At 36.5% G+C, this 26,628-nt stretch overlaps 1 protein-coding gene across 1 annotated transcript; it reads right to left on the bottom strand.

Annotated features, from left to right (window-relative positions):
- Positions 1 to 1,118: 1,118 nt before the first annotated feature.
- Positions 1,119 to 26,628, bottom strand: LOC119775603 (protein FAM163A-like). The gene is made up of 4 exons (XM_038273646.1): positions 26,293 to 26,628; positions 25,700 to 25,752; positions 4,687 to 4,801; positions 1,119 to 3,386 (listed from the first exon to the last, which is right to left on the bottom strand). The coding sequence occupies exons 3-4, from the start codon at positions 4,777 to 4,779 to the stop codon at positions 3,000 to 3,002; spliced, it is 480 nt and encodes a 159-aa protein (XP_038129574.1). The 5' UTR covers positions 4,780 to 4,801; positions 25,700 to 25,752; positions 26,293 to 26,628; the 3' UTR covers positions 1,119 to 2,999.

Raw genomic sequence — 26,628 nt, forward strand, 5'->3', positions numbered from 1 at the left:
AGAAAAAAGGTGAGAAATAGATTAATAGAGACAAGATGGGTTTTATTACTCTAACAGGGTGTACTAAATAAAAAAAATGTACCAATACATTTGAAAAAAAGGTCAGAAATTTAAACAAAAAGTACAAAGCTCATTCTACCAGATATTGGAATATTTTGCTTGGTCAGAGTATATTATGTAAACCAGAAAGCTAATTTGAAACAGAAAATAAAAAATAGTAATTGATTGTATATGGTGGTTTTGTCGTGGGAGATACATCTGTTAAAAACATGGATCAGCACAGAATGTGATAAAGCACGGTGTTAACGTTGTGATATAGAGTTGGAGCAGGCCCTTACAGAAGTATTCATACCCTTCAGTGGATTTTGCTAAACTTTTCTGTGATAGAACAATGTAAAGTAATGCATAATGGCAAAAATTGAAAGAAAATGACATAATATGTCCTACAAATCTAAAATAATTGGTGCTTATTTAAATTCCTTCCCTTTTTACTCTGCAACCCTGAAGTCAAATCTTCTTCTAAACGGCAAATAACAGATTTAGTTGTATGATCTCAGATTTAAACCAGTTGCTCCGTGAAGGCCCAGAGGTTTGTTGCAGAACATTAGCAAAATAATCTACATAATGAAGTTAAGTAAATAAAAACATCCAAGGCTGCTGAATGTGTCACTGAGCGGTGAAATGAAAAGATGATGAAAAAACTGCCATGACTGCACAAGGGCAAAAATCGGACACGCAGATAACTGAAAAAATTTTCTCTTTGGAGGATCTATCGGGATCCACAGCTCAGGTGTTAAGTTTGCTACAGTCATGTAGGAAGTCTTGAGAGTGTGGAAGAAAGTTTAGTGGACGGACATTCTGCAATCAAGCATGGCGATGGCAGCATGACTGTGGGGAATGTCCTATTTGGATAAATGATGCTAGATACTAGAACAGCCTTAGAGGAGCAGATGTTTCACTTCCAGCAGGATGAAAAAAAGGTCCTTAACTAACAGCCAGATCAAAGGGAACAGTTTGGATAGGTCAGGCTTCAAAGTCCAGATCCGAATCTAATTGAGAATTAATTTAATGGAGAATTCCTCTTCACTGTTTTTTATTTTTCTATCCAAAAAAAAAACAGTAGGTCAGACTGATGTCAGATGTTAATTCTAATATAAACAAATCAATTTAAATACTAAAATTATTTCAATCACTTCACAATATACACTAACTTCCATTGATCTATCACATAAATCCCCCAAATATTTGATAAATATTTAATATTTGGGCCTGCTGAAAAGTAAAGGGGTATGAATACTTTGCAAGGTACTCTACTGGGATTAGAAACTAAATCTCTGAAAACCCCCCTTAATATAATTTGTGACAGTAAAATGTTGCCTCTGAATACACATTTCACGAGTAAGAAGAGAAAGTAAAACGGAAGAAGAGGAAATTAGATACTTTTCACAAAAATAGACAAATTCAGGAATAAACTGTATAATAATACTGCATCCGTGGCTCTAAAATCACTAAAATACGGTACATAATTTCAGTTTATATTTTTTTATTTGTCGCTCTTTTATCACAAATTTTAAAAAAATCCCAGGAATTTCTATTTCTTTGTCTGTATTTACCCAAGAAAAGGCCGACAGCACCAAATTAAACAGCAGACACTGAAACAAACATCCTATTTTGACAGCCTGGTTTTCTTGCACTTCATCACAACAAAGGTCACAATTAAAACACTTGAGACTTTCCTTGTTTACTGAAACTAACCGGTAGAAACTGCAAGATGCACAAAACTGCATAAAAAACTCCCCTTTACCTTCCCTGTTTCAACTCCTTTAAGGAGTTTCAATTACTGGCAAACGACTGCACAAAGAAAACTGGTAGCCCTCATGTACTGTAAGATGGAGGGGGAGGGAGGCTGGGGTTCACACATTTTCCTTTTGTCTTAGTTAACATGCAGAAAGGGGAAGAGGAACAGCAAACAGAAACTAAACTGAGGGGGTGATGTGGAGGAGAATCCTGTTGTGAGATAAAACAACACATGAAGACAGATCAATCATGTGCCTCAACTGCTCTTCACTGCTAATCTGATTTTTACTCTCGGTTTGGATTAGATTTCATGCTGATACAGAAAAACAGCACAGAGATTTGACATTAGAGCTAGAAGTGAAAGAAAGGAATTTCCTTGGTTTTAGTTTTGGATAAGAAGCATGACATAAACATTAGATCTAAAAGCAATTTATTTCACACAAAAAAAATCCTCATCCTACATCTCATAAATCTGATATTTCTGTGCACCTCTACCAATAATTGGTGTGCACATATACCTATTGGCAGTGGAAGCCCATGTGTTTGTAGCTGTATAGATTGAATTCTAGGTCTGCAGCATATTGATACAGGTTTGCGTAAAAGAGGAGACTTTAAAGTAGATGACAGAGGTTTTTTAAGGGATAGCATGAGGTGGTGTCAGAGAAGAAAACCCTTCTGTGGAAGATCAGTGTTATTTAGACCATTATGACACAAGAAACAAATCAGCTTCTAAAATATGATTAATTTGTTGGTAAAAGGAATTTTCCCCTATACTACAGATTTACTTCCATAAAATAATGCTTAATATTTACTGGTTCACTATTCCAAAATATTAATTTGGGGATCAATCGGCATGAGGTGTGAATGCTTCCACATCTGCGATGGTACAGAGATTATACCTCCAATGTTTTCACATTAGCAAGACAGGATTTAGCCTTGGACGACACAAATTGTGCCATTTACTGAAGTGGAAATAATCTTGCTGCAGCGTTTGAAGGCTGCTGCATGAATTTGTTGCCCACACAGGAGCACTATCAGTGGGCTGAGCTTGTGGGTAACTGTGACTAAAGTCAGATTGTGCAATGATCTAGGTATAATTGTGCCATGTTTCAATAAATCACCTGATTTCCGTCCTAAAAGGCATTTACAAGTTAACCATGTTGGGGTATTTGCGTGGAAAATGGATACTGGTGATCAGAGAGTCAGACGTCGGTGCTATAGGGGCGTGGCGGGGAAGGGAAAACGTCTGTGGGGCTGTAGTAGCTCAAAGGTGAGGAACGCTGTGGGTTTACAGGTATAGGAAGAGAGGCAGACGTGTTATAGGTGGTGTCATAGTAGGTGTGGAAGCCAAGCCGCTCCCCTCCGTTACGCACATCGTCTGCAAGTCCAGAGCGGATGGGGTATGGCGAACAAGTGGGGCAGGTGTTGTGCTGTGAACCTGAGTCCAGCTGATCCAGGGAGACCGGAGTGATGTCGGTCCCGTCCATTGCGAGGGCGTTGCACGCGTTGCAGGGAAAGTGAGACAGAGGATCTGCTCCTGCCGTTGAGCCCACATCCGCCTCAGACTCATTTTTCTTACAGCAGTAATACTGCAGGACATAAACAGCATACACAGGGACAGAGAAGGGGAGAGGAGTTCAGATTCTTTACTAAGAAAACATGCTATACAATGAGGATTAACTGTACTAAAGCAAATTTGACGTAGTAGTTATTATAATTAGAAATGCACAGATCTGATCCAGGTATGAGATCGATGGATCTCTAACTATATTCATCATAATAGTCCCAGTTTTTCCTCCTCTTAAAATTTAAAAACATTAATTAACATTAATGTATTATTTAATAATTAATCTCACATTAGCAGCAACAAACACATTAACATATCTAAAAATAATTATCTTCTGTAATGATCCACAGTATTTGGGGGCTAAGCTATTATAATCCCTGGTATAGATGCAAAAATAAATAAAGTAATTTCTCAAGACAGTAGCACATTCTTTCACAAAAAAATATAGAAATTAACTAAGGCAGTAACATCATAAGTAATTAATAAAATCACCAATGGTACAGTTATCACTGAGGATCCCCATAATGAATATGACCAAAACCCCTTTTTCATTTCTTATGAAAATGAAACCTGCTTCTGGGAACTCCCTTTAGTATTGCTGCTACAGTAGTAAGTATTATGTAAGGCAGTGACCCATTTCTTTAGAGACTGGCCGCTCGGACGGACGAGGACCATCATTAATCTTTTTACTTGCACTGTCAGCAGGATAGTAAAGCAGATAAAACTCTAAAACACTGTTGTAGTAAAAAGATGTTAGCCATATTCAGACTGTTAAAATATTACATATTTAGACATAACTGATGATAAAGAATTAATTTAAGTCAAAATTGATATTGACTGAGCCCTCGTCCCCTTCACAAGTTGCAGAAGAACAAAATGAACAGCATACTATCCCCTGCTAGAGGATCTGTGATACTAAGGCAGTTTTTCTTTAATCTTGTTAAACATCGAGGCATCATGGATTCTTCAAAATACCAAAGTCTGAACATAGCATGTCCTTCTTGGGTCTTTCTCCTTATGGAAATAAGATGTTAATAAATCAAAAGCAGAATCTTTGCTTTACATTTTTAGTGATACAATGTAAAAACTAGATTGAACCCTAAGGATTTTTGCACAGCATTAACATATAAGCCGACAAAGTCTGTGAATATTAAATGATATTCACACATTTCTATTGTTTATGGATCTTTAAAATGTACAGGGAAGCAAAACAATTACCCATAGTTTTACGTCTAAGGAAACCCCTAAGGAAAGGTCACTTTATCTTATATATTCTCTTTGTTTTCAAATTGTGAGACATTAATTAGTGCGTTACTTGATACCTGCAGTCTACAGTAACAGAGAACTGCTACGATGCACAGCAGTATCACCCCAGCAAGAATGCCTCCGGTTATAACGATAGTTCCCGCTGACATTCGACCAGCTCTCCATCCAACCCTGTAAAGATGAAGGGAGAACAGAAAAAAATTGGAGCTTGTCAGAGAGACATTTATGAATAAGGAAAAAAAAACTGATAAATGCTGGAAATGTGTTGCAGAATACCTTCTCATAAAATATTACATTCATATTTGGGAAAACTAGAACAATCTCCTTAAAACAGACAGATTTCTGTTTGTGGGTATTCAGTAGATGACTGATAATGTCTGATGCTAATACCTGTGCTAATTTGCACAACAGTGATAAACTTTTCATTTTCTGTTGGCTGGAATGAGCAGAATTTAGAGAACATGTTTACTTTGATTCTACAAAAGCCTGAGGGTAGAGCTGTAAAATGCTGCTTTCTACATAAGCCGAAAACATTAAAACATGCCCTCATTCTGAGTTCTGCTCATGATACCGGGCTTTTGCTTTAAAACTTTCATAATATATTCCCAACATCTTGACCTGGTGACTGCACAAGCCAAAGTATGTTATATTTTAGCAAGAAACGGTATTTCTTAGTGAGAAGTTGTTGATGGATGGAAGATTACAGCTCTCATAACCAAATTCTATAGTTTTCCAGGGCTAAATGTATTGATTTATATGTAGAGGTATCAGATTGGGAAATTAGGGAAGGAGAGGTGGAGGTGGGATGGATGGATGGATGGATGGATGGATGGATGGATGGATGGATGGATGGATGGATGGATGGATCCATAGAAGTTATTGGCAAGAGCTTTTCACCGAAGACGAACTACATCTTGGACGAAGGGCAGACATTTTATATAGAATAGAAATATATTCTTATCAGCCCTGATTGGCATAAATCAGGCGCCTCACTGGAAATGGGAAATAGACAAATGAAAGCATACAGATACACACAGGATTAAAAAAAAATGTAAAAGAACAAAACCCAAACGCTAAGGTAGGCGGCAAACACAAAATAGCAAACTCAGGTAGAAAAAAGAAGCCCTTTTACAGATAAAAACAAAAAAGCAGTGTGAATGATAACATGGAGAAGACAATTAAAACATTTTTTGAACACAGGAAATGGGTGACAGAATGACTATAAACACGTATTGGGTCTGTGGGGAGCAGTGAAGTTTACATTTCTAGGAGGAAGGATCAGCACCAGTGTTAGTTTGTGCACATAGTGAGCAGTAGTAGTTTTTGGGCAAAGAATCTCTCCAGTTACGTAACAGTGTAATGCATGGACTAAGAGACAGTCTCCAACAAAGATGTTACTTTGGTTACAGTCCAATGTGAATCCTAGGACAGAGGTGATGTTACCAATAAGATTAATAGTATGCAAAAACTAAGGATAATATACTTAGTTCACAGCACATCACTGCTGTGGGAAGCGCATTGGTACAGTTTTTTTTGTTTTGGTGTTAATTTATGCATTTGGACATAATTACAACTAATGAGGCAATAAAATTATGCAGGCCAGCAGAAAAGATAATTATAATCTAAACCTAACCATTAGCAAAATAGATTGAGAGGACAAGCAAAATGTCCTCACTTTACAACAACTGGTCCTCAATGTGATGTTTAAACTGGAAAAATGGTCCTCACACTGAGGGCTAGACAGGTACACATACACACACACACCCCTACCTATTAGTGCTTAAGACTTCAGATTTTTGATGTCTTATTCATGGTTTAAAAACTTTCCTGCTTAGCAACATGGAAAATTACCATAAAAAGTTCATAAGCTAATGTAACAAAAATCTGTGATTTCACCTGCAAATCCTCCCTGGAAAATTTCAGAGCTGTAGTTGTCTGTTTAAAACAAGCTCAGGTCTTTACAACGTACTTACCCCGCAGCTACAGTCTTAGGTATGTAGTTGGTCTAATATTGACTCTTGTTCAATTAACTTCTCCATGCTTAGATGGACAGATGAAAACAATAATATATATTTATATTATCATGCTAAAGCTTCTTGATAAGTGTATCCTTTTGTATTGACTCTAATAGCAAGTAGCATAACATTACACATAACATCATTACATACAGTGCCAAAATCTGCCACTGTAACGCGAAGGTCACGTTACAATGCTATGTGAGAGCTGCTGCTGTAATACAGGTTTTTCCTTTGACAAAGAAAGTAATTACAGAGCTGACATTTAAAACTCAATAGTATCTTATGTAAGCAGACAGCATAGCTAGAAATGATATAACAAGATTTTCTATGCTGCTTCCTTCCCAAAGCCAACACACTCCCTTACAGGCTGTAGTTGAGAGTTGCCAAGGATACACCCAAAGCGGGTTTGGCGTACTCCATTCAACTTTTCTGTCATGTGGAGAAAACCCCACCTTCTTTTTAATGCCAGCTTTTGTCTTCTTTCTTCCTCTTAGTTCAATTTAAGCAAGGCAGAAAGCCTTCAGTCAGTCACAACTTCTGCATCAAAGAGTTTTGGTGGCATTGGCTCCATGTTCCAGTTAGTGCGATCTCTTTTCCTGTCCGCATCAAAACGGATCCAGACCAATATTTTGGACAGATGTCCTTTTCTTCAACTTTTTCTTTTGTGTAAGAATTAAACCGCATGCTTGTGTCACATAGCTGCACATGTTTTTAATTTGACATGGACAATCTCGCTCATACAAGGAGCTGTTGTACATTTTCAATAAAGTCTAACTTTTGTAAACCCTCTTATAAAAAGAGGTTTGAATGTACTTTACAAATAAATGTAATATAGAAAGTAGCCAGAAAGAACTGGCGAATCCTCTGTTAGGGAGGGACTTTTTAGATGGTTTAAAAAAGAGAGGTAGTAGATATTCTACAAGGGATGTTAAATTGGAGTTGGTAGAGAAGAAGAAAACCCACCAACAAACCTAATGGATGTAGTGAGGAAGAAGAAAGTCTAACAAAATGTAACCAGCAATAAGTCAAGGAATTTTATTTTTGCGGGGCCGCTTCCTATGTTGCCCCAAACTCTGCTGGCTGCTTTAAACGGCCCGCCTCCACAAGCAGTTGAAAGATCCTCACCTTTTTCCGCTGTGATTGTGGCTTGCTATTGGCGTCTTCCTTACAAATTCATCCAAAATCCTTGAACCTATTGATTTGATTGCCGGGTGAGTTTAGAAACAGTATTACTTTTTCATGTGGTACTTCTGCTCAATTAAGTACTTCTGCTTTTATTATTTGATTATTTAAATGGTCTTGATTGACATTTTGGAAGTGCAGTTTAATTTTAAATTAGATAGCTTGAAATATGATACTTTTTTGTTTTACTTTATTCAAATTATGGTTAATTTAACCTGATTGAAATATTTATGTCAAATTATCAGGAATCTGATTTTTGCAATTGCATTTGATATGCATAAACTAAATGCTTAAATTTAATAATTATTTCCTTTGTATTATAATGGTATATAATTGTTGTTTTTGACCAAACACTCAATGGGTTTTCTGACCTTTTAGGTTGGGTTTTTTTGTTTTTTTCCCCTGTTGGATCAGATTCTCATCTGGAGCTGAAGATCATGAGCCAAAAATGGACTTTGGACTTTATGATTTTGAAATTATTTATTTAATCTGTCAATTCTTTTCTGTTTCATTGTGTTGCTGTAATTGTCTGTTTTTTATTCAAATCACGTTATATTCACCAAAACTAACAGCACTGCCTCCTGTTTTTTCACACCTCAGTCTCTTTTAAAGGACACTCTTCTGATGCTGCTTTGTAGCTGCAGTTAGCTGCCTAGACCATAACTGTTACAAAAACATAGAAGAAGATTTATGACGTAAGCAAACATCTGTGTTGATGTATCAATGGAGCAGTGAAAATAATATGAATTAAACATAGAGATGCTGAATTATCTTTGTTAACTGCTAATGGGAAGCCTTTAGACAGCTGTGGTGTAGAAAACAATGAGTTTCAACCGGAAGAAGATATTATATATCTGCACTCTTCTTTGTGTTCTGTGTGCTTAGTGAAAAAGATCCACATGTGAGACAGAGTCAGCTGTAATGTCTCGGCCACCATCTGAAGAGGCACTGATGGGCGGAATAAAGCTGCCCAAAACATGGAGCAAAACCCTCATCCAAGGTCAAAAGAAGAGAAGTGGAAAATAATAAATCTCAACCCATTAAAATGAAAATGATTGACCTGCCCTATCCGCTATCAGCGGCCTTGATTAGTAAATACGTCCATCCATTATTACAACTACACAAAATCTAATCTTCATCATGCGATAACAACAAACCTATTTGTAGAAGGAACCAGCTGTTTTACACATTACAGAGCCAGTCAAACTCAGATAAACAAACCAGCTTGTCTATAGTTTTTTAAAGCCAAAAAACCACACTTCTGACAATAAGGACCTTCAAAGCCAAGGTTAAAAAAAACTGAATCTGTTAAATCATAAATAGATGATGAGGGAGGATATGGTACAGAGTGTAGCTATAGGTTATAAAACAAAGGGGGTTGTTTTGTTGACCAAAAAAATGCTTTTTCATTGGGAGTGTGTCTTAATGTTGCACAGATTAATAATATAATATATTAATATCATTTACTCCTATGATATTTCTTACTAATTGTATTATTACGTTATTTTAGATTCTCATTCGGGAATCCTGGAAGCTTAAAGCACACACTTTCACTTACATTTAAAACCTTTGGTTTCAGACACTTCTATACCAATGAGGTTGAGAAAGAATTATCACCAGAAGGAAATTAGTTGATTCAATTCTTTTTAGATGCATACACAAAAACCCCAACAAAAGTTGTATCTAAGCTATATAAAAGCTTACAAAAACGAAATGGAAATAACTCATTATATGTATAGTCCAAATGAGAAGCAGAGTTAAAAGTGAAACTGTCAAAGAGTGACTGGCTTTCAATGTGCAAAACACAACAGTCCTCCACAAGCTCTAGACGCAGGAGGGAATACAGATGGAAATACGCTACTTTATAACGCCTCAATTACAAAATGAAAATACTCCATACTCAGCAACAATGTTGGACAGATGAATGCCAGTCCCTCTCATATATTTTGGCAATGTACAAATGTACAAACCTACTGGGATAAAGTTGTTCAGGCTATAGAAGAAATAATAGGATACAAGATACCCAAGGACCCACAAATTATGTACTTGGGCTTGCTGGAGAGTGAAAGGATACACAGGAAAGACATCTATCTTCTCAAAATCTTGATAGTGGCAGCTAAAAAGGCGATTACCAGAAAATGGTTAAAAGGTGACCCTCCACGCCTGACACCATGGATATCAAAAGTAGAGGAATTCTTCACAATCGAGGAAATGACCTACCACTTAAGGATCAATTTAAAATACCTGAAACAACTTTGAAGAAAGTGGCTTGTTTACACAAATCGGAAAGGACTTACCGGTACCCTCAATAAGACTGCTAGACAAACCTTTTTAAGACCTATGCGACCCCCACATCCACTAAACTCTGACTCTGTTATACCTTTCCTGTATTTTTATCGCCCTTCTCTGTTCACATTCCTTTTTGGGTGATTTATGCAAAATTGAAAAATACTAAATAAAAAGTAAAAAAAAAAAATAATAATAATATTAATAATAAAGCTTTGTTTCAACCCCCAAAAAACTATTTAAGATCATAGTTCATCATCAGCATTATAACTATGCACTGAAATTACAAGAAAGAATACCTTGTTCTGCTCTATTCATAAAAATAATATAATTCATTAACACATTCAAGACCACCTAAGCAGAATATGGCGGAAAAGGCAAACTGTAAAGAAAGATTAAAAGTGGCCTTTGAGGTATTTGCTCATAATGAACTTAAATAGAACAAAGATGCCCTGCGGATAATTACAATAAGAATATCTAAAATCCGCAATTACAATATGTGTTTAGTTCTAACAGAATAGGTTTGGATGAAATTAACATGCTGAATGCATCAGCGCCGGCTGTGCTCGCCTGTGCTATAACGAACAGGTTATATATGCATAATGCAGCGCAGGTCCAGAATACTAAACCTGACAAGTGTAGCTATTAAATTAATGCTCAACTGTGACTCAAATTAATGTTATTGAAAAGAAAGTAATCAATCAGAGCAGGTCAGCTTTTTGTGTCATTCAGAGAGAAAATGGCTTTAGGAAAAGAAGAAACAGCCTCGGTTTTGAACCAGCAATCAGTCAAAGGTGGAATTTCACTGCAATATCAGTTGTTAAAGGAAACCATACTACCTCAGGTTAACATTGCAATAAAATAAGTGATATTATTAATGAGGTTTTAAATCATTTTACTAATTTAAAAAAAGACTGAGATAAAATAATGGTATTCTCCCAACTGTGGATATTCCCACCAGTTTTAGCTGCTCCAATAACACCTTGCATGTCTTTAGAGCTTTTCTGTCATGAGCTTTATGAACTCAAATAAATAAATAAAACATCATTTAAACCTGCAACATGCCCTAAAGGCCCAAATACACCAACAAAAGCTGCCTTATCCTTACTGTCCAAGGAAGAGACAATGAAACAATGAATTAGATTCATCGTGATTAACTGAACATTGAAATAATTGTCACCTAATAATCCATTTATCATTAAAAGGAGTATAGAGACTCTAACACAAGCCATTAGCTGAAAGAACACCTAGAGCTGCTTTTATGCTGAAAAAAACATTTTTTAACCATGAATATGTTCTATCCAAAACTCCTCAAGTGGTTTTAGATTCACCTGAAAGGTGTCAAAATGAGCCAGTTAAGGTGGCTTGGGCATCTGTTCCGGATGCCTCCTCGTCGCCTCCCTCTGGAGGTGTTCCAGGCATGTCCTACTGGGAGGAGGCCTCGTGGAAGGCCCAGGATATACTGGAGGGACTATGTCTCCTGCCTGGTATCACCTGGAAGTCCCCCCCAGAGCAGCTGGAGGAGGTGTGTGTGGATTGGGAAGTCTGGGCATCTCTGCTTAGACTGAAGAGGATGGATGGATGGATGGATGGATGGATGGATGGATGGATGGATGGATGGATGGATGGATGGATGGATGGATGGATGGATGGATGGATGGATGGATGGATGGATGGATGGATGGATGGATGGATGGATGGATGGATGGAGATTTAACCTTTAATGGAACAGATTACTCTTCACCAAGGGATACAGTATTAAGAACATAAAGAAAAAAAAATCTATAGTATATTTACTCTTTTTAGATCAATACCTGTTTAAATCTTTGTGTTGCATTTGGAACAATTAATCATGTAATTCTAATAAAAAACTAAATTTAATAACACGCATTAGGGTAAAAAAAGATTAGCCAAATATGACCTCTAAGATCTAAATGCTTCAAAACGATGACTCCAGCTAACTCTCACAGCTATAGCAGAAACTAGTGAGAATCTGACACATCCTATCACTGAAAACTGACCAAAAAACAAAAACTTAACAGGGCAACCATATTTACTTTAATAAAAACAATAAAATACAGGCCTCAGTCCTTCCCAAAAACCATTGGGCCTTAAGATAAATTCTATTAAAGTTATCAACCAGTGTTTTCTGGTCAGTAGTTTTATTATACAGGAAAATGTAACTTTCAAATGATCAGTATTCTGGATCAGATCTGAACAGCCTGTTCAGATTTGGCTAAAATCTTTTGCTAAAATTACTGCTCTGAGTCAGTTGGTTTTTTTTTGTGTGCAAAAGGCATGTTTTAGAGTCTGTATACTCTAGGCCAGGGGTCACCAACACAGTGCCTTCAGGGACCTCAAGGAAAACATAAGGGACGCTTTAGCCTCTTCTAAAAGAAAACACAAATGACCAGAGAGCTGAATCTACATTATATTTTATCCTGTTGCTCCTCTTTTTCAATAATTTTTAAATTTATAGAGATTTGAAAATGACAATATCTAAAATATACCTTAGAAATATTACTATGAAGTTTAGGTAAACGTTGACTCTTAAAGTTCATATGTCCTGCTCTAGGCAGGGATTGTTATTTAATGCTTGAATTAGTTGATGATTATTTTAAAAGTTGAATCATTTTGATTAATCTGATTAACAGATTAACCTAGATAAGATTTCCTTGTTTAACATTTATTAAAAATAACTTGTTGCCTTTAAAATCATGTGGATTATTTTAATTCAAATAAAGTTTGACATTTTTAACCCAAAGACAAATTTAGACATATGAGTAATAATTTGTAGAACCACTTTTTGTAGGTTCAGATCTTTTGGAAAATGTTTATATCAGCTTTACAAAACCAAAGGATTCAATCTTTGATTATGCTTTTTTTTCTTCAAAAAATCTCAAGCTCAGTACGATTGTATGGAGACTGTCTGTGAGCATGAAGCCCTGCTGCTGATTCTCAGTTTGGATTAGGGTTGTCAAAAGTATCGAAATTCAAAAAAGTATCGATACTGAAAAGTTGTATCCGGATACAATACTCGTTTTTAAAAGTATCGATACAGTGCCACCACCAGTGGCACCTAAGCAGTCATTCATCTAGAGTGCAGAATAGAGGACATTGCACTTTCAGAACACTGTGTGATTGAATAATTCTGTGCACTTTTCAGTTTCAGACTTTTTTTTTGTAAGAACTGCAGCTGCTGAGAATTATTTTTGTTTCTTAACCGGTTTGGCTAGTGTCATTGTTATGTGTGCAAAGCATAGCCAAGGAAGGAACACTTAATTTTAATTTTATAAGTTTTTTATCAAGCTTGCTTAATATAGTGCACAGCATACAACCTTTATTGTATTTTATTTATTAATGAAAATATTTCTGTAGAATTTTGGATTCTTTGTTTTTATCCTTGTGGTATCGAAAATGGTATCGAGTATCGAATATTTTCCTTAGTATCGGTATCGAGTTGAAAAGTTTAGTATCGTGACAACCCTAGTTTGGATACAGGTCTGGGATTTGACTAGACCACTGAAACACAAAAATAAGCTTTGATCTAAAACACTCCCTTTGGAGCTCTGGTTTGAGGTATCTAAAAGTTTTTCTTCCACCATCTGGTCTGCATTCAGCCTAATTTGTTTCACCATTAACTCACTACAAACAAGCATCTGCTAAAATCACGATGTTTTGGGTTTTAAATCAATTTGCAGAGTCAAACTCCAAACAACTGAAGAAGTGTTGGGTTGTTCTGTAGAGAAACTTCAGTCTCTCCTAATACAACTAATACAACAAGGGCTTACTGTATATTCCCCAAAATTTAAAAACTGCAATAATTGCTCACCTTTTCACAATCTTGCATCATTTTGAGTTACACTATCACAGAAACTCCCAGTAAAACAAATCAAAGTTTGTAGATGTGATGAAGAATATGGGGGAAAAAAGGGTAAAGATTTTAAAGCAGACTACATTTATATCTCAGTTTTTCAAAGAATGACAGGGATGCATCAATTACCCATAATTCATAGCTCAGAACCCCAACACAAACGCATTTGTAGAGGACGACCTGCTAAATCAGCATGTAAAACAAATGATTTTCACATTAATGCAGAATAATTCATGTGGCTCACCTCAGGCACAATGATTAATTTTAATGCTCCCATTATAACAATTACAACGCAGGGCAATTTTGTTGTTCTACTGTTCAACTTGATTACCTAAAACACGCTGAGAATTCTCAGCTGAGGAGCAACGATTAATTATAACAAGTCCTTGATTTAAACAAAAACATCTCCCCCTCTTAATGCTACTACAAATGCAGTCTTGCATGCCCTTCATGATCTTTAAAATTAATTAATTTTCAATTCAGATTTCATTTATGTGTTAAAAAATAGATATTACACTCGAATGTTTTGGATATTTTCCAGAAAATATTAGATATATTGGGTTATATGATGTGCTGACTGGTTATAAGAGGCATATTTTTATTGATTAAAGGTAATAAATAAATGCTCTGTCACCCTGCTGCTTAATTTCCAAGGTAGGTGGGGCGTAATATATACCTGCTAAAAATTTGACTGTTCACAAAGTTCTAATGCTGATGGAACATTAAGTGGAAGGAAAAACAGTGGTGAAAAAAAACTGGAGTAATAGTGATATCCACAGTTTTGAAATGGCTTTGACATATGGTCCATCTTTGAGGACGATCAGACAACAGACCCAATAATCCTGTTAACTTGACACTGGAAGTCTGATAGGTATGAGGATTTTCTTCGAATTCTTGCTATCAGGTTGAGTGGAGGTTTTGGAGGACCCAAATACAGAGGTGGAAGCTGAAGTGGATTCTTGCAGATTGAATAATTACAGGTGGCAACTGAGGCATAAAATAAAAAAAAAATACAGAAAACAAAAAACTAGAAGACATCAGGAGATCAGAAGTCTGAAGAGTTCCCGAAGGCAAATCCAGGTAGGTGACAGGAAGCAGCCCCAAGTAGCAAACAGGCAGAATCCAGTCCCAAGACAGGTCAGACAAATAGATCAGATGAGAACAGGAAGACTTAGTGGTTGAGAGGCAGAACAGGTCAGGATCAGGTAATCAGAAACACCAAGGTAGCCCTGAAACACTCTCATTACTGACTCGAGAATAATCTGGCATTGATGACTGGTTAGAGGACTCCTTAAATAGAAGCAGTGATGAGAAACTGGGCGTAGGTAGGCGGGTGAATGAAATGAGTAATTAAGCCAGTCATCAGCGTGATCATCAGACCATGACATCTGCGGAGTCAGCAGCATCATACAGATGATCGAATTGAGGGAAATTTTAATGTGAACCACAGAAAACAGGCAGCAAAAAAGAACTGATGTCCCAAATTAGGGATCCTGAATCGGATCGCATGTGAGCCAGATGCAGCTGACTGCACAGTGTCTGAATATCCAATATTCAACTTGAAACTAACGTCACTGCAAGAACGCACTTTGCCCTGCTTTGCTGCTGGGAAAAAAAATAAATAAAAAAATACCAGGAGAAGCAGTGTAAATAAAAGCTGCAATGTTTAAGTCATAGTTTTTCAATCCAATGTAAAAAAAAACATTTAAATATTTAAAAAAATTAAAAACTGCACACTGACATATGGATATTTACAGCTATTTTACAATTATTTAAGTATTAATAAACCTAACAGGTGGGTAGGTAGAGATGAAATATAATATATGCAGATAAATATTCAACTGTGCAGCAGTCTGCCCAATCTACCAAGAGGCAAAAACTACTGTTCCTGAGTCGCCTTAAATTGACCAAATTTTGTTGATATTGATTTAAAGAGGGACTATAGAAATTACATTTTTCAAATTTCTTAAGAAATGTTTATTTATAATGGCATTCATTACTAGAAAGTGGAAAGTAGCAACTAGCATAAAATAATCAGAAACAGAGTTCATATTTTTATTTGAATTATTATGATTATTATTACATTGAATAACACATTTTAATTGCAGAGATCATAAAAGTTCTCTACGTTTAAAACGAGTTGGAAAACAAAACTGAAATGGCAGGAATGGTCTTATTGATGCTTGGTCCAGCCTTTCTCCAATTACATGTACAATACTCGGGCTTGTAACAGGGGCTATTTACATTACAACAGTGACGGTTGGCAAGGTGGAGACAATACACAAACTTTCAGAAGGGAGGGGGATGTAGGAAAACCTGAAACTCCTGTAACTTGCAGGGTTAAAAGCCACCACTAAGGATACCATCCTTAACACCTCAGGAGCTATAAAAATAATAATACTTTCTAAAAATGAAGCATTGTTTTTGCTACTAGCTGTGAATTAGTTCATACACTATCAAGATTCATAACATCAAAGAAATAATGATTATTTTTTCTACTTAATTGTTAGATTACAAGAGATGCTTTAGACACTAACATGAAATCTATTAAATGTGTTTATATGTGTAACTGGACTCATGGTATAGATGATAATAAATGATAAATAGTAGGATTATATGTAAATGTGCACCTCAATTCAATCCTATGAATATGTAAATAATAAAAGTTCAGATATCATATCATTTTACACAAACTGATGTTTTTTTAACTGTTTATTTCTGTTATACATAATTATTTTCCATTAACAGCTAATGAAAACATATCTAAGAATAGATTATAACATCAAACCAATAAAAAACTAGACCTGATCTGCTCTTCCACAGTTCCCACTAAACAGTTATGTCTGTTCATTAAAAAATGTGTTAATTAAAGCAATGATTCCCCCTTATGTCTATACACATAACTCTGTTTATACAGATAGTGTAAATAATGAGAGATAAAAATGCAATGTCACAGAGTTTAAATGAGCATGCATGCCTCCAGTCCCTACAAGCCCACCATGTGGTACTCTCCATTGCATCACCATACAAAATGATAAACACAACATGATGTCATTGCTAATCCCTATTACTTTCTCTTTACTCCCCCTTTTTTTTTTTATTACTGTTCAGTTCTTCTCTTTGCTTTCCTTTCAATTGTAAAATCCCATAAATCATTATCCTATTTGGTTTAAATATAGAACCTGTGTAGATTTACCAGTTAACCAAAAATATATGGTCTTCCTTGATGTTCAGCAAAAAAGTCAGAGCGATGGAACCATTTCAGAAACAACAATAATGGAGTTTGACAAACATGCCAACAGATTATGCGATTAAAGCAGGAAGTTAGGTGAAGGCTTAAATTCGAGAATTTCCAACAGAATGGAGAGACAAAGACACCACGTGACACAGAGTGGAGGATGCACTTCATCTGCAGTGTTTCTGAGCCTTCTGAACATAGTTTATGGATTAGCTTAAGTGGGTCCCATGTTAACAGATCAAACTGAAAAACACAAGTTTGAAAAAAAAAAAAAAAAACAGGCAAACAGCTTAAAAAATCTGAACTGGAAAAGTTGGCAAGGTTTTATTTTGAAATCCACCCAATTTGAGAGGTCACAGAAAAATCTATTTGATTTAAAAATTGTCTTTTATTCTATGCTTCCCCCGTTTAAAAATGCATAATACATACTTTTTGTTATGGTTCTCCCCTTTTGGGACTTTGAGTTTTTAGTTTTCATTACCTAAGTAATTCTGTTTCGTTGATCTTTGGTTTATTTTCAATTTTGTGTTATATTTAAGCAGTCTGTCGTTACTCTCTGCTGCCCCCTTGTTCCTTTCCCCTAGCTCCCTTCTAGTCACTTCCATCCACACCTGCTCCATATCAGCTGATTACCCCAGTCTTTGTTTTGTTTTCCATATACACTCTCCCTGTGCAGTTCTTCATTGCTGGTTCCTTCCTACTTGGCTCCCCATGTGTGTTTTTGGCTGATTTCTTGGATTTTGTTTCGGTTACCATTAACTTCATTAAACCTACAAGAACTCATCTCTGCCTCCCTCATCTCTGCATTTGCGTCCTCATCCAACCTCCACCCCCACATTGACACTTTTTGTTGTTGTTTTAAGCCTTTAATCTTGATTGAAAAACTGAAGTCAAATTCCTTATTTGTGCAAAACAATCTTGACTTTCAAAGTTGATTCTGCACTGCAAAAAATTGTAATCTAAATAAGGATTTTTTTCTTAAAATGGGTGCATTTTTTTGTATTATCTAATTGTCTTATTCTAAGAGTAAAAATATTAATTCCATTGGAAAATCATGCAATTTACCTACTCAAATTAAGAGTAAATTCACTTGATTTGAGAACACTTTCCCTGATTTCTAGATTGTTTTTCCAGTGTGTTATTGAAGCACAATTGTTCTTGACAGTGAGAAAAAAGCCATATAAAACATTTTAAATGTTTTTTTCTTATTAAACACTTGAGATTCCCTTTCAACAAAATTGCTAACTGTTGAGAGAAAGTACATAGAAACCAAATTAAACACAGGAAAGTCAACCATGACCACATACATTTACACCTAAACACATTTCATAATGATAAATTAAGGATATTTGTTCGACCTGAAATCCTCAATGCAGAAAATCTCAGGTTGGGATATAAATCCATAACATCCTTACTGCAAGGGAACAGTGCTGAAAACTGTCACCATGCAGTCTATCATTTCTTTTAACTGTATAAAATATCAAACTGAATATTGTGTTTCTCCTGCACAGGGAATACAGATGAAGACTCGTTAAAGTGGAGGCTCAAACAGCATATGGGAGTATGGCAGCACCTGCCACAGCTGTTGACATCCAAGGAGTAGGGAAGTTGTTTAAAGTTAGAATCAATGGCCCTGCAAGGCCAGTGTTTGCAGCTGGATGCTGCACATCTTTTTTAACTGTTGTGCAGAGTGTGATCTCTTCTCATATCTGTTGGGGTAATAGAATCAGAGGAACCAACTTAAAGAAGCTCAAAAAGCTGATAAAAAAGAAGCCAACTTTGTTTGTGGAGCTCTTTAGATCCCCTAAAGATGATTTTACACAACCATTATTCATGAAATTAAATTAAACAGACCACCCTGAGTACACTCTTCATCAGATTGTCATATAACAGTGTCTTCAGTCAGTCTAAGCATCCAAACCACTGCAGGAGATCCTTTCCGTCACATTGAGATTCCCTAGATATAGATGGGCACCAATTTGTTTCTTTTTCATTCTTCTCAAATTTCTCTCCTTAGAAATACATCTTACAGAGGGTATTGTGTGACTTCTCTAAATTTTCCAACAGCTGTTTCTTTTCTAAGAGAAAATGCATTCAAATTGTTCCATTTCCAAATATGTCTCAATTTAATAACCCAACTTGGAAGAATGATCTCAGCCATGTTTCTATAGGAAGTATAAATAGTTGTGTCTCCCATTAGTTGTTTGGTTCTCAGTGGTGGTGCAGGGGCCTTGATGCAGCCGTAGCAGGTTTGAATCCTGGCCTGTCGACCTTTGTTGCATGTCTTCCCCCTCTCTTACTCATCCCAATGTTATGTTAATTTGCTCTCAGATAAAGGCTACTGGAGCCATCGTTTAAAAAACTATCAGATTCTTATCATGTTAATTTCTTTAATTCTCCTTCACAATTACCAAGACATAATTAGGATCAGGGGCATACTAATATGAGATTTCCACTATTTATCCCACTCCTCAAGTATTGCCCAAATGGTTTTCTCAACTCAACCTCCTTATTTGTTGCTCCTGAGGGCCCTTTTGGATAAATAATTCAGAATCAAATGAATAACTGTGGTACGACATGAATTTCCTCTGGGCTGGCATAAAATTATGTTCATGAAAGTTTCAGTAACAACCAACATGACAATAATGGCTTGCATCTGTTTTGCTTCTTAAGGGAACAAGAATACCTTGCCATTGATGGAAGCACGAGTTCTGCTCTCTGCATAAAAAAAACAGAAGGAAAATTTGTAATTTTCAGATCATTGAAAAGATTTTGGAAACTGGGATTGCAATGTCTGTTATTGGACTAAAGTGGGACAAAATCAGACTGATCAAACACACCCCAAATTTTCAACAAATATTTCTGGACTAAATCACGACTATGAAAAAAACAACATCTAAATGAGGTCTGGTGTTTTTGTCAGGGAGGGACCCAGTGCTTATTATCACAGGTTCCTGGTGCCACAAAGATTGGTGCAAATAATCTGTAACCCTAGCTGTAGGTTATTATGGTGCAATTAACTTTTGACATAAGGACAATTTAATTAGAAAAGCTCTTAACTACTTATAACGCACTCCTTTAAAAACATGTTTGTATTTGACATGTTTGTTGGTTGCTTTTTGACCCACATGCAGAATCACACAGAGAACAAAGGTATAACCTTTTCCATGAAGTTGTGTGGAACAATAACATAATCCACATTAAAGAGATTCAGCTGAAGATTATTTTCAACAACGGAGATATTCCTTGTCTTTGGATAGAATACCCTCAGGGGTAATCATCCGGCGAAGATAGATTATCCTTCGTCTGCTTATAAACACACTAGTCATCTTGATGGAGAAGTGTTCTCAAGTGTGCAGCAACATTGGTCACCCCAGATACCAGCAAAGATCCTCTCTGTAACAGGAAGCTCACTCACACCAGAAAAAAGCAAAACCCCAGAGACCCTAACAGTATCTTTACTGTACATAGGTTATCTAACTGAAACATGTAAGCGTAAGCAAAAAGAAAAGCATATATAGAGGAAAGGGAGTCTGTAAGGGGGACAAATTGCATTTTCTTCACAGAAAAAGCATAAAGAATTGTTCTGCTTTCTTATGCAAAAAAGTATTGCCCTTTAAAGTTTAATTAAGTACTCAATAATTTATAAAAAAAAAAAAGTGAATAGAACATCAATTGAACAAACGTCTAGTGCCCTTTGGAATAATTAAAGGTAGTATGGAAACATCTCTGGCTCCCTGGGTTTGTCTTACAGTAGACAAATTCAATTCATTCACTGTTTAATGAGGGTATAATTACTATTTGAAACAATGAAGCATTCCAACTTTTTTCTAGATCATTACTGCAAATAAGAGTTTTTCCGAGTTACCAAACAGAGTACTTTTTGTGTATGACTTTGTTTTTAATAAGACACTCCTGATATTAAAAAAATCCATCTCTGTCAACATTTCTGTTGGTTTTATTTTTTACAGTCCTCTGTGTGCACTGAACAAAAGTAAATATACTTACATGAAACTATTAACATCTTTTTTTACTCCAAAAACGCACACCGCATTGCTTTGAGAGATGATTAAACCTTTGTCCAGATTATCATAGAAACCTCTTGTTTTTGTGATAACCTGCCATATACCCACATAAACGCAAAGTGAGGTGGAGAGGTTTCACACTCCACTTGTGGTCCTATATTTAGCGGCTTTGTCATCTCTCGACAGAGTGAAAAGCTGCAGATGAGAGGCAGCAGAGAAAGGTGTCATAATTTAATTCGTTTTCTCTGTGGGAAATGAAACAATCCTTGCAGCAGTCAGCTGCATTCACAATGCCTCACATGAAGCTCTCACACACAAACACAAATGAATCAAACAGTGAGGGGGTAGAAGAAGAAAAAAAGAAAAAAAGAACATGGCCTCTCTCATATGCTTTATGTGGGATGTTGATTTGGGCTCTGAAATTAGGAGGGTTCTTCTCCCAGATGGTCCCTGAATGAGCCATGCAAATTAGAGGAGCTTCAAAATAAACCATTTAATTGGAAAACTCGAATATGCACTGGGATATGACAACATTCTAGTAAAAAATAGGAAAGCAGAAAGAAAAAATATATCAGCTTATTAGATGAGAACTGTGTCATCTCTACTAACCTTGCTGTAAAGAGACTAAAAATACAGAAACTACTAACATATAAGATATCTCAAAAAATATATGAGAAAACAAAAACATTGTCACCTTTAAAACAACACAGTATAAAACCACAAAGGAAAACAATCCTTTTTACTAATGTCTTATCCCACATGTTGCTGCAGACTGCCAGTTAGCTGGCTGAAAAAAGCAAGAGTCCTGTACAGCAGCAGCTGTACCGCCAGTTCCTTTGAATGCTTCAACAATGAATCTGAATAGTGCAGTTGGAGGAAGTGATTTTCATGTAATCCCTTTGTTAAGTAGCATTCAGGAGACAATTAATTGTCTGTTATGTTAAGGACATGTTCCAATCAATGCATATGATGCAGATTTATGCCAAATAAAAGATTACTCAAACAAACTAGAATACTTTTAACAGCGACATAGTGACATGCAAGATTACCTGAGGTATTTAATGAGGCCTTTCTAACTTAACAACAAACTTAGAGGGGAAAGAAAACAGGCAGCTTTTTTATTTCTACATCAATTCAGTGAAGATTTTTGAAGCAGTAAAAAAAAAACATAAAAGCCGTGACTTTCCACAGATGTAGGGAAAATAATAAAGACACAATCAGACTGGCTCTGACACCTTTTGGGGCTATAAAGGTGGGTGTGTGAATATAAACAAGAAGGGGGGAAACGGAAACATGTTTTATTACATGTATGATCAGCAGGGCACATTGCCGTGGATGCAGTTTGTTTCCAAACACACATTCATAATTAATTTGGCAACATAAGCTGTTTCTGTGCTAATCATGAAGCAAACACTGAAATTATGACAAAAAAGATCTGTTTGTACAAATTAACCACCAGTAGCTTTGGTTGATTAATGTCATGTTCAGTTGCTCACAGCAGGCCTATTTATCTTTTATAATTTTTACGGCTCCTTTTTCTGTTTTGGGAATATAAGAATTGTGCTCCTTCCCATAGATACTTTGTGTCTAAATAACATGTTCCCTACTAAGAACATTTAGTCTTTTGTTAGATGTTTTTTTAAACAATATTCTCATGTAAATATATACTTCCTACTTTTTCCTCTTTTATTAATATTTTATTAATATTCCCCAGGTTTTTTCATTTTTCAAAGGTGAAGACTACCCAACTTTATCAATGACTCAAAATCAGTAATAAACTTTTTTTATTTTACAGACAAAACAAATAAATACAAATTACTATCTATCATATTCAAACATCTGCCATGTCTACCTATACAAAATTCTGGTAAAGTTGACAAAGACCAGCTGCTCCTGCAGGGGAGGACATTTTCACTTCAGGACAAATTGTTATCGTTGATTGGTCTGTTGCTGACGACCCACTAGATAAAATCGTGATCAGCCAAGTTTAATTGAACTGACAACAGGAACCAGCAAGCAGATAGAGGCTCCCGCTATTTACTGAGGCGGTTTAATTGAGCTGGGCATAATTTCACAGCGCTGTTGCTGTTGTCCATACGGATTGTGTGGAAAAGCAAAATGTCGAGCTATCAATGACAGGCAACCCATGAGGAACATTTGCTGTGTTTGTGTTCAGTGTAATGCACCTTTACGTCTCTCTTATTCCCCACATATAATATGTAGTAGAAGAAGAAATGTCCATAACTTCTGGTGTAAACTTTGTTGTGTATGGATTTCAGAAGTTCACTAGCAAAAGTATATAGACCAGTAAGGAAAAAAGCTGTATACAGGGTATCTCTACAAAGGGGTCATTTACATATAAAAAGGTTGAAATTGGAATATGAATTAAAACCTTTAGTTGCCTTATGGTTAAAATGTAATAATTTACCAAAAAGATTTTAAAAGTCTGAAAGAAAAGACTAAACTGCCAGTGTGGACGTCTGGCATAAGTAAACTGCTTCTCTCTGGATTTATGTCTAGATTTGCTTGCAGATTAACATAGTTCTTTGTGCATGCTTATTTTAGAATATGTATTTTATTTTTTATGTATTTATTTATAAGATGAAGTTGAAGGGATAGGAGCAACAAACAAGAGGTAGGAGCTACAATTTGGAAGGAGCAATTCTCCCTCTAACCACTGTGATCCGACCAGGAGATTAAGAAGTCGTGGAGTTAATAGCAAGACAGAACATTGACCCCTATAGATGAAAACCAATAATATGTCTGAGCAGGTAGTTTCATATATGTTTTGCTGCTTAACAATAACTTTTAGCGCTCTTAGCTCTAGTGTTTAAGGCAGGCAGCCCTCAAGGGTAGTTGTCCTGCAGGTTTTAGAGGTTTCCCTGCTTTAGCAAAGCTGATTATGATGATTGCATTTGAGCAAAAGCCAGTTAATCAGCTTTGAATTAAAATCAGCTGTGCTGGAGCCGAGAAACCTCTAAAACCTGCAGGAAAGAGGCCCTTGAGGACCGACTTTGGGCATGCCTGGTTTAAAGGGAGCTTAGACTGCTTCCTTTCTTGATGGAAGGAAGAAAGAAAATAAGGAAGGACATAAAAAGGACACATAAAATGAAGCAAAATCAGAACAGGTACACTGGGAGGAAGGTACGGGAGGACAAATGGAGCGGTGATAGGAAGGAAGTGAGCGTACTGGGAATGACATAAGCAATGTGGAGGGCCAAAAAATAACAGGGGATAAAAAGAAGAGAGAAAACAATAAAGAGAAGGAATAAAGGGAAAAAGGACAGAGGATAGAATTAAAGAATGACAAAGGGAAGGATTTAAGGAAGAGAGGGCAGGGGGGAGGGGAGTAAGGGAGACAATAAATACATTTATATGACAAGGAAAAAAGTTTTCCAATTATTTATTTTCTCACAATTTTGTTTTCCCTACTTTTAAGCTGTTTGCCTCACTGCGTTCATCACAGTCCAAACAACAGAGCGGACACATTGTATTTTTCTTTAAAACTATGATCTATGTATTACTCTAGCAGGCATGGTGGAATAATTGTTGCTTTTCTATTTTAAAGAATGGCTTAACATTATTGTTTTGAAGTTCTAAGTAAATACTCTATGCCTAAAAAATATTGATGAAATCCCAGTTAGTTCCTTTCAAAAGAAAGGATTTTACAACCAATGACAGACGGGATGACGAGAACATAGAGCATGACTACGAGAGCAAGAGGCGACGGCAGTACCTGATATATCCATCCCTAAATGATATGAATATTTTGTTAAGGTGGCCAACTTCTTTACTGGAAATCACATTGAAGCCCTGCAAAATTTAAATCCTGCAGCTTTCAATTATTCAAGCTTTGTTCCTTGAACAATATTTTTCCATCACTGGGGCAATTTAGCCAGGTAGTAAAATCTCGCCTTGTTCTGCCTCATCCACCGCTGAGAGCACTGATGTCAGCGTGTGAGGAGAGGAACAGATCCAGCTCCACATCTAGGACAGATACACCTGCTGCCAGAGCACCTGCTGCCAGAGCACAGGGGGACAAATCCAGGAGGAATGAGAAAAAAACTCTGATGACAAGTGAGAGCATTCATTTTCAAACTCCTTGCCTTGAATTACTCATCTTTTAATTCCCGCAAGATTAGAGTGATCTTAGTTGTTTAGACATTAAAATGAGTTTTTTATTATTTCTCAAAGTTTAGTTTATGATGGATCATTCTGTTTTGAAGTAACAACTTAAAGCATAGGAAACACCAAGAGCAAAAAGCAGATGTATAGATTTGGGCTGATATGAGTGCAGAAGCACCTTCTATTACACGGTTAGCCCAAAACATAACCCCCAAGGCAGCAGACAAAACAAAAACAACATTAATCAATGTATCCAGCTTTCAACTGCAACTTTGACAATGCATTAAAAAGAGTTATCACTCATGCACCGGCAGATTTTACCTTTCGAAGTCACCATCTGGGGAATAGCATCCTTGGTTGTGCTCCTAGAGCCCCTGTAAAGGAGGAGAGAAAGGGGGGATGAGATCACATTTACCCATGATGTCAAGAGACACCTCCGACCCCGGCAGCTAGAGTAGCTGAGCTGGACTGAGCCAAGGTGAGGGGCAGGGAGTCACCTACGTGGATCTGTCTTCATTAGGATGCAGAGTGCATCCCATCATTTATCACTATCAAGTCATTTATCAGCTCTGCATTGAGCTTTCCTTCTGCTGCACATTTAGTATGTCAGTTCCTATAATAAGAATAATATATCTGCTCATATTTACTAATTATGAAGGTTTGTACCTCAGTATAATCACATTAGTGCAGTATATGTTTGTTTAATTAAAAAAATCATTCTACTTTATTTTCCCTTTCCTTCCTCTTATGCTGATCAATTACTCAACCTCTATTTAATGAGAACCCTATGCAAGAACTGTACAGGTCCTTACATTTAAATAAATAAAAAAAACAACATGATCAATAATGTTTTAAAAGATTTTTATAGGTTATTTACATATTCTCCCATTAAGCCATAATTTATCAGAGCTTACCTTTTAGAGTGAATAATATCTGAACAACCTGTTAGAGAGTCCAGTTCCTCTCACATTTACTTCCAGAGATCTGCAGACTCCAGCACCGCTCAAAGTGATTGGAGATGCCAGGAGCCCGTTATCTGTTTTCCTAAACACAGTCTATGAAGTCAAGATCTGCGGCTGCTGAGCTCCGCTTTCTGCATGCTTCTCTCGCAGCCAGGTGCCGGTGAGGAGCGCGGGGAGTTTCTCATGGCGCATCCCCTGTGCGTCAGGCGCTGAAGACGGATGAGGAGAGGCGCCTGCAGCAGCAGCTGCAGCCCGGCTGCGGAGCGTCACAGCGCGGCATGGCTGCGT

Source organism: Cyprinodon tularosa, unplaced genomic scaffold (genome assembly GCF_016077235.1).
Source record: "Cyprinodon tularosa strain WSP-4 unplaced genomic scaffold, ASM1607723v1 ctg120, whole genome shotgun sequence".
Classification (NCBI taxonomy): domain Eukaryota; kingdom Metazoa; phylum Chordata; class Actinopteri; order Cyprinodontiformes; family Cyprinodontidae; genus Cyprinodon; species Cyprinodon tularosa.

Excerpts from the sequence above, each read along its gene's own strand:
- LOC119775603 (XM_038273646.1), bottom strand. The coding sequence starts at position 4,779 with ATGTCAGCGGGAACTATCGTTATAACCGGAGGCATTCTTGCTGGGGTG. Across the intron at positions 3,387-4,686 it reads TCTGTTACTGTAGACTGCAG|TATTACTGCTGTAAGAAAAA; the intron begins GTATCAAGTAAC and ends TATGTCCTGCAG.